This window comes from Neurospora crassa, linkage group III, assembly GCF_000182925.2.
Source record: "Neurospora crassa OR74A linkage group III, whole genome shotgun sequence".
NCBI classification, from domain to species: Eukaryota; Fungi; Ascomycota; class Sordariomycetes; order Sordariales; family Sordariaceae; genus Neurospora; species Neurospora crassa.
Window position 1 is genome coordinate 993,315 of NC_026503.1, and position 13,426 is coordinate 1,006,740.

General features: G+C 52.3%; 5 protein-coding genes across 6 annotated transcripts; 3 read left to right on the plus strand and 2 right to left on the minus strand.

Moving 5' to 3' along the window:
* Positions 1–601: 601 nt before the first annotated feature.
* Positions 602–3,761, plus strand: NCU07827. 2 transcript variants are annotated; one of them, XM_011395639.1, is made up of 6 exons: positions 602–791; positions 849–2,007; positions 2,060–2,315; positions 2,376–3,082; positions 3,148–3,232; positions 3,291–3,761. In XM_011395639.1, the coding sequence occupies exons 2-6, from the start codon at positions 1,849–1,851 to the stop codon at positions 3,452–3,454; spliced, it is 1,371 nt and encodes a 456-aa protein (XP_011393941.1). In that variant the 5' UTR covers positions 602–791; positions 849–1,848; the 3' UTR covers positions 3,455–3,761. The 2 variants fall into 2 exon arrangements, with proteins under 2 accessions (XP_011393941.1, XP_011393942.1); XM_011395640.1 differs by lacking the exon at positions 602–791 and having other exon boundaries at positions 1,713–2,007; positions 2,376–3,232.
* A 497-nt stretch (positions 3,762–4,258) lies between these two features.
* NCU07828 (hypothetical protein) lies at positions 4,259–6,234 on the plus strand. The gene is made up of 2 exons (XM_957856.2): positions 4,259–4,834; positions 4,920–6,234. Exons 1-2 carry the CDS (start codon positions 4,496–4,498, stop codon positions 5,313–5,315), a joined length of 735 nt encoding a protein of 244 aa, XP_962949.2. The 5' UTR covers positions 4,259–4,495; the 3' UTR covers positions 5,316–6,234.
* NCU07829 (60S ribosomal protein L7) lies at positions 5,287–7,311 on the minus strand. Its single transcript, XM_957857.3, has 3 exons — positions 7,159–7,311; positions 6,517–6,628; positions 5,287–6,330 (listed from the first exon to the last, which is right to left on the minus strand). The coding sequence occupies exons 1-3, from the start codon at positions 7,164–7,166 to the stop codon at positions 5,704–5,706; spliced, it is 747 nt and encodes a 248-aa protein (XP_962950.2). The 5' UTR covers positions 7,167–7,311; the 3' UTR covers positions 5,287–5,703.
* Positions 7,312–7,366: 55 nt separating this feature from the next.
* On the plus strand, positions 7,367–8,803 carry crp-2 (cytoplasmic ribosomal protein-2). Its single transcript, XM_957858.3, has 4 exons — positions 7,367–7,597; positions 7,672–7,726; positions 7,942–8,102; positions 8,158–8,803. Exons 1-4 carry the CDS (start codon positions 7,513–7,515, stop codon positions 8,307–8,309), a joined length of 453 nt encoding a protein of 150 aa, XP_962951.1. The 5' UTR covers positions 7,367–7,512; the 3' UTR covers positions 8,310–8,803.
* A 907-nt stretch (positions 8,804–9,710) lies between these two features.
* On the minus strand, positions 9,711–13,201 carry NCU07831 (eukaryotic translation initiation factor 3). The gene is made up of 3 exons (XM_957859.3): positions 12,522–13,201; positions 11,465–12,447; positions 9,711–11,406 (listed from the first exon to the last, which is right to left on the minus strand). The coding sequence occupies exons 1-3, from the start codon at positions 12,892–12,894 to the stop codon at positions 10,144–10,146; spliced, it is 2,619 nt and encodes an 872-aa protein (XP_962952.1). The 5' UTR covers positions 12,895–13,201; the 3' UTR covers positions 9,711–10,143.
* Positions 13,202–13,426: the final 225 nt, after the last annotated feature.

Sequence of the window (13,426 nt, forward strand, 5' to 3'; positions counted from 1 at the left end):
ACCGCGGCGGCGATTAGGGCTGTGGCCCTTCCGCCCTCTGCACCTTGCCTGTTGTGCTCGCCTACATAGTGGGAGCGCCTCCAAATCACGGCTATATCAACCCTAACCCCCGAAATGCTGCTTTGGCAGAACACCTGCAGCGTCTGGATTGATTTGGGATCATCCCGGCTCGAGTCACGAAGTCCGCATTCCATTCACTCCACTTTGCAACCTTGTTGACTTTAAAGAGAGTCCGTTCATCTACTGTGTCAATCCATCATCTCCGCATGTGAAGTCTGGGGCTCATAATCACTCATCATGGACACTCGCTCACTCATTCTTCAGCAGCATAGGCTGCTCATCATTGATGACACCACGAGGTACCTGATAGATTATAATTGGCCAATGACCTCCGTAAATTCTGAGCCAGCCTGATACAGCAAGGTAGGAACCTCTGTTAATGCAAACACCCCGTTTTGCCAAGAATTTTGGCTAAACCCAATCCTTGTGATGCGTATTTGCAACACCACCGTCCCCATATCTACATCAACGGGTTTGATCCTGGTGGGATGAGCCTTCTTATACCTGGCTGTACACCGGAGGTACCCTTTGCAGACCTAGTGGCGGTCGTGTGTAGTGTAGTGGTCACAGGGTTTGTATACAAGATCCCCAATATGCAAAACACCCTCACTCTTGCCAAGAAATCGGGTTGTTGAAATCGCTTACATTAACAGGGGTTCCTACTGCATTGCGCCGTGGCCTGTCTGCTTGTCTACCTCTACGCTATAGTCAAGGGTGAAGACGAAAACCTAGTACGCTTTATATCAAAATTACATCCTCAGATATCCACATCCTAATCTCTCGTATAGGCTGGACTATCACGATACCTACACGCATGATGTTGTCTCCTCCGGAGATCTTCAGATTATCAGATCCGCGAGCCGCCCTCTAGACTTAGCCTCCCATGCCGCCACAGCCATACCTCCTGCATCATTGAACCAATGGTAGGGATGGATGAGGACTGGGTTACACAACAATTCGTCGCTCGGGAAGGTTTTCTTGCCAATGAGTGAAGTGCTTGTCTGGAAGACTTGGAATAGCTGCCATTCGTTAACGCCAGCTTCGTGGTATCTCTGACAGACACGGTTTCATCACGATAATATCGATTTCTCTGTCAACCTCATCACGGATACTGATCATTTTTCAGGTACTAGCCGTCTAGCTTCACAACGGGTGATGACCAGGTCGCTGCAGTCCTCCGACACAACCATGTCCCAATTACCAGCCTCGGCGCTTTGAGCGGCCGGTCACAGGCCCCGTAAACTTGATTTTGTCTTCACCGAAACGACATTCCCGCTCTCCGGGCTTACGGCTGAAAATACCTGCGAATGTCACAATATTCTGTCAAAGCCACGTGCGAAGAGATCTTCTATTCGAGTACTTGGACATTGCAGGACGCGCTAGAGCGGCTTGAAACTCTACGCAAAGTATCAGTCCCGAACTGGGCCGGGCACAACGACCAGTACGCCAAATCACTCCACAGGCGCTTAACGCCCTCACACTGCGTCTGTCATAAACAATGTCTTGGTTCTTGCCCGAGTGGCCTGGAATAAATAGGTTCTTATTTCCTCCGGTATAGCGTTCGCGATTTTACCCTTAATTTGTGACTGGCATCGCTTCTTTTTTTTTTTTTTTTTTTTCTGTTAAAGTGTACTTTGTTCTAGTCTCTGTTGCAGACATTCTCTCTTTTACCTGCTGGCAGGTTTACCTTCATTTACACGGACATTTCTTTCCTTCGTTCATTACCCTGATCATTCTTGAACACCTTGACATTAGTCAACCAAGTGGTGACTCTCCTCTTCCTTCATTATGCTTGCCTCTCTTGGTTCTATGCTCGCGCTAGCAGCGATTGCTAGAGCCAGTCCATTGCTTCCCAGAGCAGTCGATTCGCTCAACGAAGAGGCTACGGCGGAAGCCCAACAGCGGGACGACAGTGCTACCCGTGCCTCTTCCAATGTCCAAATCAAGGTACTGAAACAAAGTACAAGGTTTGAAACAACCAATGCTAACTGAATGACAGACATCGGACGGGAGATGTCTTTCCGTTGACCAACTGTCCGGCGACTTCCGGGCAAACTTGACCCCTATTCAGGTTGCCGACTGTGGTTCTACCGATGGTCAGGGGTGGGATGTTATCACGAGCGGCAAGCATATCTCCGGGGACGGTGGTATGCTCGTGGTGAGCACGTTGACACAAGCCTGCTTCAGCTACGATCCCCGTCGGGCGGCTGGAAACCAAGTCATTCTCTTTTCATGCGGTGGCCGAGCTGATGGTGGTAAGTAACTTGTTGCAAAAGTACCCTACAACAGAGATGTTTGGCACTGACATCTTCCAGGTGGCGAGGTCACTGACTCCCAGATATTTGCCTTTGACGGCTCACCTGGACCTCTTTTCTTCCAGCCTCAAAATGCAAAGGACACATGCTTCACGGTCTCGGGTGACACTATTGACGTTGCACCATGCAACCCGGGCGACTCTAGCCAGTCGTTCGCCTTTGGAGACGGCGCCGGTAGTGGAAACAACAATGGAGGAGGTAACGCTGACACGGGAGGGGACACCAACACTAGGGGAAATACCGACGCACAAGAGAGCACCACTTCACAACAGCCGACAACCTTCGCCACTCAAGTCACCACGACAGCTGATGCTACGGCCACGGCGTCCGTCACTTCGTTCCCGAACGGCGGGTCGGGTTCAGGTCCAGGAAGCAGTTCCGGAAACGGCGGCATTCCCACCTTCAACCCGACCGAAGCTGTACCGGTTTCGCGGGCAGGTGGTACTTTACAGTCCACAGCAGTTGCAGAGTCTCACCAGCGAGATGATACGGCCACCCGCACTTTCAGCAATGTCTCGATCCGGGCCCCCGACGGACGGTGTCTCTTTGTTGATCCGACAGCTGGCGACTTTCGCGAGAACTTGATCCCCATTCAACTGGTGGAGTGTACTGGATCCCCCAACGAGAAATGGGACGTTCTTACCTCGGGAAAGCATAACCAACAGGACAAAAATGGGACACCGGCTGCTTTGATAGTCAGCACTTTGGTTTGTTTGCACATCTATGACGTGGTGAAGAGCGACGTCGGGCTAATTGAGCGTGGTCTATGCAGACTCAGGGCTGTCTCAACTTTGACGGCCGCCGAGCGGCTGGTGATACAGTCATGCTTTTCTCCTGTGGTGGACGTGCCGCTGGTGGTGAGTCGAATCACCAATGCTTTGCCGAGATGATGGATTTCTGACCGCGAACACACAGAGGGCGAAACCAGCACCGGACAACAATTCCCGTTCAACGGAGCAACCAGCTTTGCTCTTGCACCGGCCAGTGAGAAGGGCTCAATTTGCCTGATTGCTGGCGATGAGAGGGTGGACTCAGGAGCATGCCCCGACGATGGAAGCCAACTGTTTTCCATCTTTTAGAACTTGAAGGGAGGCTTTCAAGTTGGTTCATGATGATCCTTGAAACCAACAGCTTCTGGGGAGAAGAGATCAGGGGTTGTGTCCATCGGTGACCTGCAAAGCCAGTACTGTCGCTTGCTGGATTGTACCACTACTTTTTGTTACATGTCTCTGAGAATTTCCAACAGGAATGAGTTTTGACGTTTGTTGAAGAGCAACTGCTTGGCATTTTATGGTTCAGAGGTTGAGCAGACACGAAACTTTGGGAAAAGTGATGTTCAGCCTAGTGATCATTACCAAATCTCCACATGCAAACATTGCCCTTAAATTGATTCGATCGGGATGATTGTTCCTCAGTTTGAACGGCATTCCTGTCTAGGCGTGTAGTTTCCTCGAGAAATGTTGCCAGTGAGGTCGTTTACAGTCTAATGCTGGTCTGATTGTTAGCTTGGTACGCCGGGCACTCCTACTGTACAATAAACATAGTATACTAGACAAAATCTATTTCGAATAGTCCTAAAGGTTATGTAGATAAATCAAAAGGTATCAGTTAGATTTAATTTGGCATTTTAAATATTAGAGATGGCCTGCTCAAGGTAAGATTATACATTAGTTAGCCCTGAAAACGCATAGGAAAGTTGACACGAGGTCTCGAGCTAACAAACAAACCAGTACTGGACTGTACTGCAGTGGTTCCTGAAGCGGAAGTTATTTGGGACAAGGAGATCCCTTGATTTGTCAGCTGCTAGCCACCTGCCCACCCGTCGCATCTTTCAACGCAATCAGCGGTTCCCGAGACCGTTCGCAGGCGGGCCTGACATCATGCGCAGCCCCGAAAATTCGCTGCCAAAGTGACCGGCTTTGACACATTCCCAAAGCCGAAACTCCGCATCTCCCCCGCCGTCACCACCTGCGCCGACGCACCCGCTCTTGTCCAGTTGCTCCCGGAACGGCCATTTTTTTTACACCAAGCCACGACCAAGCGCCATCTCCGGCAACGCTGACGAACCTAGCAATTTGCGAACAACCTACACCTAGTACCTCTACACGACCGCCGTCGTTATGCCGCCCCTCCGCTGCGCCAATGCGCCCGCACCAGCGAGCCTCTTCGTCCAAATGAGCATGCGCCGAACCGCCCCGTTCTCTGTTCTGGCCGATATCCTGCTCCCGCTGCGTGCGCGCGCTCACCACAACGTCGCCAGGAGAATAGCGACTGTTTCCACTACCACTCCGGTTTCCAAGACGCCATGGCGCGCCAGACAATCCCTATCTTCAAGCCAGTTCAACATGCGCCTGTTCACCACCACAGCCCCGAGCAAGGCCACACACACGTTATTCAACCCCCAGAACGACGAGGATGGGAACGAGATGGTGTTGGAAATTACCGAGCGGGCAGCGAAGGCTCGTTATTCCTTTAGGCCCCTTCCTCCTTTTCATTGTGCTAGCGGACAGACCGACTAACATGGGTAACCTCCTGCCGAAACAGCGCCTTTCAGAAATCATGACCAAAGACTCCAACCCTTACCTTGCGCTGCGCATTCAAGTCGAGTCCGGCGGCTGCCACGGTTTTCAATACCTCATGAAACTGGTCACTCTCCCAGAGCAACTTCCCCAGTTGCCTCTTGCCGAAGGGGCCGCGGAGGAATCAGAGATTCGTGAAGACGATACGATATTCAGCTATTACCCCGATGACAGCCCAGCGCCGGCCTCCCCCGATCTGACGCTACCGAAGATCATTTTGGATGGGCCCTCGTTGGAGTTGCTCAAGGGCAGCAAGGTCGACTTCACCATGGAGTTGATCGGCTCCCAGTTCAAGATTGTCGATAACCCGTTGGCGACAAGTAGCTGTGGTTGTGGTACGAGTTTTGATATCAAGATATGAGGAACCAGGTAATGGAACGAAGGACCTCATCAGCACGGTTGAGTGTATTTGTTATGTGACTATAGAATAGGAGGCCTCGTCTACTGGGTATACATAATAGAGCTGCAACAAGCGTTTCCTTGTTCATACGTCACTTTAGGGGATACGATCACGAGTAGAAGCAATGTTGGTAGACACAAAACTTGATAGAATTGGGCCCAAGTCAAGGCCAGTTACGGAGCAGGCTAGGATCACGAATCCACCGGTGAACCAGATTTTGTGATCGGAAAACGACAAAGTTGCATTCATTCCCATCCAGCCTTTATGGCTTCCCAATTAACGCCGAGCACCATGCATCCGCAACGACCAAGACCAGGTTCGTGAGATCTCAACGAAACCCCAATTGCATTTAGTTCATCTGTCTGATGAGAGCGTTGATGTGCTCCTCACGGTTGCCGAGGTCACCGCCCTCGATGAAGTGCTTGAACTTGCGGGTACGGAAGCCACCGGTGGGGTTGGAAAGCTTGAAGGGCCAGAGGAAGTTGGAGGCCTGCTTGAAGTTGGGGCCAACGGTGTAGATCTCGTGGATGAGATCCTCCATGCAGATGATGCCGTACTTGCCGAGGTTCTCCTCGATGATGGAGTTGTCGGTGAGGGCAACGCGCTGCTTGTTGACCTTGCCGTATCCGCGCTTGTAGATAAGCTCCTTGACGGACTTGAGGTTGGGGTAACCGTAGGCAACCCAGGGCTCGACGATCTTGATCATCTCAGCGGTGGCCTTGGTAACGCGGACGAAGACACCGTTGTTGATCTGGAGAAGACGGAGGAGCTGGAGGATCTTGCGGGGCTTGGGGGGGATCTTGTTGATACCCTTGATGCGGATCAAGAAGATGAGCTTGGCCTCAGCGGGGATGTGGAAAGAGCCATCCTGCTTGGCGGCGCGCTGGAGGCGGATCTTCTCGCGCTCAACGTCGCGGTACTCCTTGACGTAGGTCTCGGCGCGCTTGAAGATGACGGCACGCTTCTCCTTGTTGGCCTATTGATTGAAGTCAGTAACGGATTTAGAACAATGCAAGCAAGTTCAAATAGTCCATTGTTGAGGTGTAATGTCAGACCCGAAAGATGGTATTTAGCAACAGCATCGGCGAACCTAGTCGCTATGGTATGTTGTGCATCATGTTGTCCTCTGGAAGGGGGCAGCTCAAGTGATGGTTATACTCACAGCCTTCTTCTTCTCGATCTCGGCCTGGCGCTCAGCGCGGGCCTTCTCCTGAGACTTGCGCTTCTTCAGGAGGGTCTCGGGGACCAGGACATCGTTCTTGGTGGGGACGGAACTAAACATCTCAGATTAGTACGGGTCCAGCATACCAGAGGTATGTGGTAGAGCGCCGGTGGAGAACTGCTGCTCAAGTGCGGCATTCTCTCGTGGCTGACTCGATTGGCTGCTTGGTGTAACTTTGGAGAAATGCCCTCGGCATTTTCAGCACGAGGATCACACAACCATGTACAACCTGGACAACAAATGCCCAAAAGGTGAGCTAACTGCGACCGAGAGCAAAGACTCGAGATTTCACACTTTCGTCCAAGTTCCTGTCGCAGCAGCGATGAATTTAAGGGAGAAAGCCAGGAGACCTTCAGCCCCAACACCCCACGAGACATCTCTCAGTCTGCAAGCCTGGTCGGTCCAAGGCCTAGAGGAAAGAGGGAGAATCATGAGAGGGATCGAGCTGGGACGATGGCTGCTCCGCGAGAAGACAGGCCAAAGACACCCAGTGAGAGGACCACGACTATCTGCAGATTGTTCCTGGAACACGCGACGATACCATTCCTCTGGCGTCAAGGGGAAGGATCGGGGTTGGCATACGTAGACATGGTGCCGGTGGTCGATCTGCGACGATGCCAGAATTCGATGTCGAAGTACGAGCAGAAAAGAAAAAAAGGCGTTGATCGATCGTTAAGTAGGGCCCGCGAAATTTTGACAACAGTGGGGCTGCACGGAGCCCGGGCTCAGCCGCCAAGGGGATTTAGGGTTTGTCCGACAGGTTTGGTGCCTGCCCTGCGCTCCGCTTTCTGCCACTTTTCCCCGCCAAGTTCGATAGGGCATTCTCAACCGCACGAAGTCGAACTACCCCCGCCGAATTTTTATGCTGGAAAACTGGAGATCGTCCACTTGACAGTATCAACACCACACGTCCAAGACACCAGATCAACCGTCAAGATGCCCCCGAAGAAGGCCGCCCGTCCCGCTCAGGAGAACATCTCCCTTGGCCCTCAGATCCGTGAGGGTGAGCTCGTTTTCGGCGGTAAGTTGCGACCTGCAATTGCGATTCTCCAACAGCGACATTAGGCGAGACTCGGAGGCTGACAATCAATTTAGTTGCTCGCATCTTCGCTTCCTTCAACGACACCTTCGTCCACGTCACCGATCTCAGGTTCGTAACCAATTGAAATAAACAATTGCGACGAGAAATCGATTTTGGCGGATGGAATCGGCGGTGTTCAGGGAGAGAGGAAGGAGTGGACTTGGCGAATTCCATGCCATATCCTGCGACTCCTGGATCCCGGCTCCATTTCCCGGAATTCGAATTTGACGGCGATAAGACAAACATTACGACGGTTTTGAGGCTAACATCCTGGGTGATTCCAGTGGCCGCGAGACCATCTGCCGTGTCACTGGTGGCATGAAGGTCAAGGCCGACCGTGACGAGTCCTCCCCCTACGCCGCTATGTTGGCTGCCCAGGACGTCGCTGCCCGCTGCAAGGAGCTCGGCATTACTGCCCTCCACATCAAGATCCGTGCCACTGGTGGTATGTGTTCCCCTTTACACATTAAACACATGATTGATCCTAACAATTTACATAGGTAACGGCACCAAGACCCCCGGCCCCGGTGCCCAGTCTGCTCTCCGTGCCCTTGCTCGCTCTGGCATGAAGATCGGCCGTATCGAGGACGTCACCCCCACCCCCTCCGACTCTACTCGTCGCAAGGGTGGTCGCCGTGGTCGTCGTCTCTGATCTATCAGAGAGTGGCTGCCTGGCTTCTGGGCGGAAAAGAAAAAACGGTTATCATCTGGTTTTCTCTGTGGCGTTGACAACTACGAGGAGAACGGCCTTAATTTGCCTGGTCTCCATATGATCTGGCTTGTCACATGTTGCTTTTGGCACAACTGCAGCAGATGAATATAGATGGGAGTCAAAAAACCCCCTTCGCTGCCACCGGCAGCTCAGATCGCAGCCTGGCTTTCGTGTGTGTTCAATGTGATCCTTTCCATGTATGTTTGTCTTTGTGAATCCAGTCGCGGGTCGTATTCGTGTAGTTTGCTCCCAGGAACCCGGGAGTGCTTCTTGACTCATCAATACAACCTTACCCGTGAGGTGTTACTTGGTTGTCGTTCATCTTTGAATTGGCAGATCAATGCACATTAATACTTAGATCCAATTGAGATGAACCTTGGCCTTCGGCCGCCATATAGCAATTTGGTGCATGCATCACGCATGGTCACCGTGTTGTTTGTCCAAACCAACTCAAACGACTTGGTCATGCGAAAATGAGCATTCAATTAGTCAGCTAAGGATATCCACGATAGGTACTTCACACAAACGGTAAATGTTGGGTTGTTAGCCACGAGCATTGATGAGTGCTTCTCGCTTCAGCTCGTACATTGACCAGAAAACCTGTTGCTTCTTACCCTTCCGTTCCATTTCCGATTGGGTTTGAGGAGTACTCACCCAAATCACTACTCGCGCAGTTTTCCCCCATGATATCATTTGAAATCGGCATATCTAAGTGTACATAACACTCTTTCTGTCTGCTTCACATTCTTGCTTGGCACCATTACTTGACCGCAATAGGTACATGATGATAATGGAGCGAAGTTACCCAGTACTAAACCGTCTTACGATTCATGTGCGGCACCCGTTCCTGTAGGAAGAGAACAGACTTTTCACAAGGGCTTCTCCGTGGTCCTCTCCATCTCTCTCCGCGTCATGCTTGACACACACAGATCTTCAGCTTGCCTTATGACCAAGATCAGGCTGCACTCTCAAGTCATACAGATGTTTTCGCTCGGAGCGGCTGGCTCTACAGAGAGTCGCTTTTGTTCGAACTGCCTCATTCACAACTTGACAGTCGTTGACTGTGACATATATCGTATATTTAAACATTTCTACTTGGCTGAGACCCAAGATCTCACTATTATCATGCTGGCATGTAACCTCATCAGATGCTGTCTTGTGTATGGGCTAAGCTGGGGGAACTTCGGTCTGGTAATGAAGCCTTTCAACATTGTTATTATCCCGAAATTTCGGTCTCTTGAGCTTACCTAGAGTAATGATAAAGCGGCCCAATGCAAATCATAGCGCCTCATCAAACGTCGGTTGGATGTATCCCGTGTGGCTCACCCAGAATAATGATCACGATTTTCCAACAGGCTCATCCTATACACAGGTACTACGTAAGTTAGTAGCCGTGGAACTAAGTCTTGTTCATACGAGAGATAGAGCAAACCTTTTCATCAAATACTACTCGTTTCGGGTTGGCTGTAAGAATACTCAGGTTGACATGGTGTACATTATACACAGGTTCAGACAATTTCCATATGATAAACTAACACATCATGAAGAAAATATCAAACGCGCAATTTTGAGTGAAGCTATGCCCGAACCAAAAACACAAATTAAACCGAGAGAACCTATGATTCTAGACTAAACTTCGCTGGGTCTAACCATGGGGCAACACATTCAAGGGGATAGCACCATTAGAAGACCTGGGGAATTGCTTTTTAGTCACACACCAAAGCCCAATGCAATAGCAAAACGAAAACCACCAATTTCCCTATTCCACAGAGCTTTAACCACGGACCGCATTACCCAGAGCACCACCAGTGAACTGTGTACCACCGGCCTGCCGTTGAGGGTTGCCGCCCGTCCTCGCGCCACCTCTGCCACCACGCTGGCCACCACCACGCTGGCCACCGCCACGGTTGTCCTTCCTGGAGAAGGCGTTGGCGGAGCCCTGTGTCTTCTGCTCGAGCGTACGCTCGTTGGTCTCAATAAGGGAGCTGGCCTTGTCGGAGAGAGTGAGAGCCAAGCTCTGGAGACGGCTGAGCTCAACACCCTTGCGGAAGATGACGGTCTCGGTGACCTGGTCAAGAGCAGCCGCGAGCTCCTCGTGGCTGATCATCTTGCTGACGACAGCAGAGACCTTGCGAGAGTCGAGCTCAAACATGGAGCTGAGGGTAGCAATGGCGAGAGTGTCGTAGAAAGGAGCATAGGTGAAGAGGTAGGTACGGAGACCCTCCTCCTGGATCTGCTTGGCGAGCATGGTCTTGATACCCTCGGTGTTCGGCATCAAGTCCCAGATCTTGATGCTGTGAATGAAGTCGGTGGCCTTCTTCCACTCACCAGCAGCAAGGGCCTTGGAGGCCTGCATGACGTGATCCCTGGTGTTCTCCGGAGGCCCGGTAAAGATCTGGCGTTCATGGTACTCGAGCATACGGCGGTAGGTCTTGCTGATGATCCTCTTCTTGACATCGGGCGAAGAACCGGTTTGGGCGAGCAGAGGAATCTCGAGGAGCATGCTGCAGGTAAGGTAGACGCACTCAAGGAGCTCGAGGTTGATGTGCATGTGGAAGGGAAGCTGGCGCTGCTTCTCGAGGCGCTCCTGCTCAGGGGTGACCTGGCTGTAACGCTGGATCATGACGCCCTGAGCAAGAAGCTCCTTTTGACGGCCACTGCCGCAGATCTCCTGGAGGGTGTTCTGGGCGTCGTAGACGAGACCCTTGCGGAAAGCGCAAAGGCCGACCTGAACGAGGGTGCGGTTGTAGAGAATCTGGGTGGCGATGTCGAAGTTGGCGATAGTCTCCTGAAGATGGGAAGTGAGCATCAGGTCGCGAGACTTGTAGTACTCATCGTGCAGAGCCAAGAAGTAGATCTGGCAAAGCATGGCACGGGCGCGGATGATGCCCTCGCTGTTCTCGAACAGGTAGTTAGAAAGGATGTTGATGAGCTTGCCAGCATCGCCGGATTGGCTGCGGGGGGTAATTTCAGAATCGGCCTCAGCAGAAACCTGCTTCCACGCGTTCTCCTCGAGGATCTTGACGACTTGGGCGGGCTGAAAGAAGATGATTAGCAAAGACGGCTGAGTATTCCAGCATTAGCTCTATACATACCTTGTAGTAAACATGGTCCAGACGCCTCTGGATGATGCGGTTCAAGCTCTCCTGGGGAACCTCGAGGGAAGCATCCTTGCGGAGGTGCTCGTAGTAAAGAAGACCACGGAAGATGGTGTTGTAAAGAGAGCCCTCATCGGTTAGCCTGTCGATGTACTCAGAGGTGTGAGGATCGATGGCTTGGAGGGAGCGGGTGAGCTCGTCATCGAGACGCTCAATGAGCGAGACAACGCTGCCGGGAACCTTGAGGTACTTCTCACCCTCGGGGATGGTGGGGAGCTTGTCATCATCATCCCACTCCTCAGCGCCCTCAACAACAACATGGTCCTTCTCCTTCTCGAGGATCTCCAAGAGAGAGGCAAGGTCACGCTCAGCGGCCTTCCACTGGTCCAAAGGCATCTGGGCGGCGCCACCAGCACCAAGATCGAAGCGGGCAGAAATAAGGGTCTGGAGGACACGGATCTTCTGGTAAGGGGTAATGGGGACGACCTTGTTGAGGGTCTCCATAACCTTGATCTGCTCGAGGCGGTCGGTGTTCTTCTTGCCGCGAGACTCGATAATGGCGCGGAGGTGCTTGAGGATGCTCTCGGGGGTGTACTGAACAACCTTGCCGCGCGAATCGACCGTAGAGAAGCCCTTGTCGTCCTCTTCCTGCTGCTCAGCACTGACGACGGGAGCCTCGAACCGGACCTTGGAAACAACCTTGGGCGCGGCAACCTCATCATCCGACTCCATGAAAGCGTCCGCATCCTTCCTGTAGGCATCGATCTGGGTCTGGTACTCCTTATTGTTCTTGCGGATGCGCTGCTTGACGGCGTTGAGACCACGGGCATTTGTCGCGTTCATCTTCTTGGGAGTGACCTTTTGCTTGGCGAGAGTCTCGTTCATGAAGTCCTCAAGATCGGCAATGGCCTTGATGTAGGACTTGGGCGCCTTGCTGCCATCTTGGAGCTTGACGACCTGACGGTTGAGCTTGTCGAATTCTAAAGCGGGGAGGGGAGTAAGTATCGGTGCAGGACATATCGAGGGTGTATGCATGCATGAAAGATATACGAACCGTTGGCGATAAGACTCCAGTCGTTGATCTTCTGGCCGTTCTGGATCTGGCTGATGGTGGACTCGAGTTCGTCGAAGCGCTTGTCCTTGGCGCTCTTGACCTTGGTGGTGGCTTCATCGTCGCTCTGCTCTTCCTCCTCCTCCTCGGACTCGTCGTCGCTCTGCAAGAAACGGGAGGCACCCTTCTTCTTGGTTCCTTCTTCCTCGTCGCTGCTGGACTCCTCGTCGCTCTCCTCCTCGTCAGACTCCTCCTCAGACGAAGACTCGTCCTCGGCCTGAACCTTCTCCTCCTCCTCCTCCGAAGTGTAGACCTCCTCCTCCTCGGAGCTGCTGTCGGTGGAGCTGTCGTCACCGCCGCGGAAGAAACGAGACATGGTTGCGGTCTCTTTCGATAGACTCGGAATAAATATGCGGGTTCCGGGGGTATGGGCGCGATGCAGAAGTCCGGGTTACCGGTATGGGTACTTGGAGTGGTGGACGGAAGTGGTGATGGTCCGGATGGTTGGCAAAGCAAAACCCGGCTGCGGCGAGGCGGACAGAGGGGTCAAAGAATTAATTTTCACTGAAAGGCCGTTTTGGTGGGGGCGATTTGGGGCTTAGCGAATCGAGCGGAGCTGTTTGGGCCTCGAGCGCTGTAATGATTGGGTATGACTTAATCCGAGCAAGGGGTGTGGGGGGAGAGGATACTTGCTCCGCGGGGGGGAGGCTGAACTTATGAGCTGAATGTACCTGCTTCCGCTTGGAGATCGCAGGACGGGATTCCTAGAAGATGAAGATAAGGTCTGAACCTTGCAGATGTTCGCATGAGGGATCTGTCAGAGGAACGGGTTTTTGTGTATACTTTGGCGAGCGGAGCGAGGGAACAATATCAAGCATTGCTTTGTCAGGCCTTCACTATGAGATTCA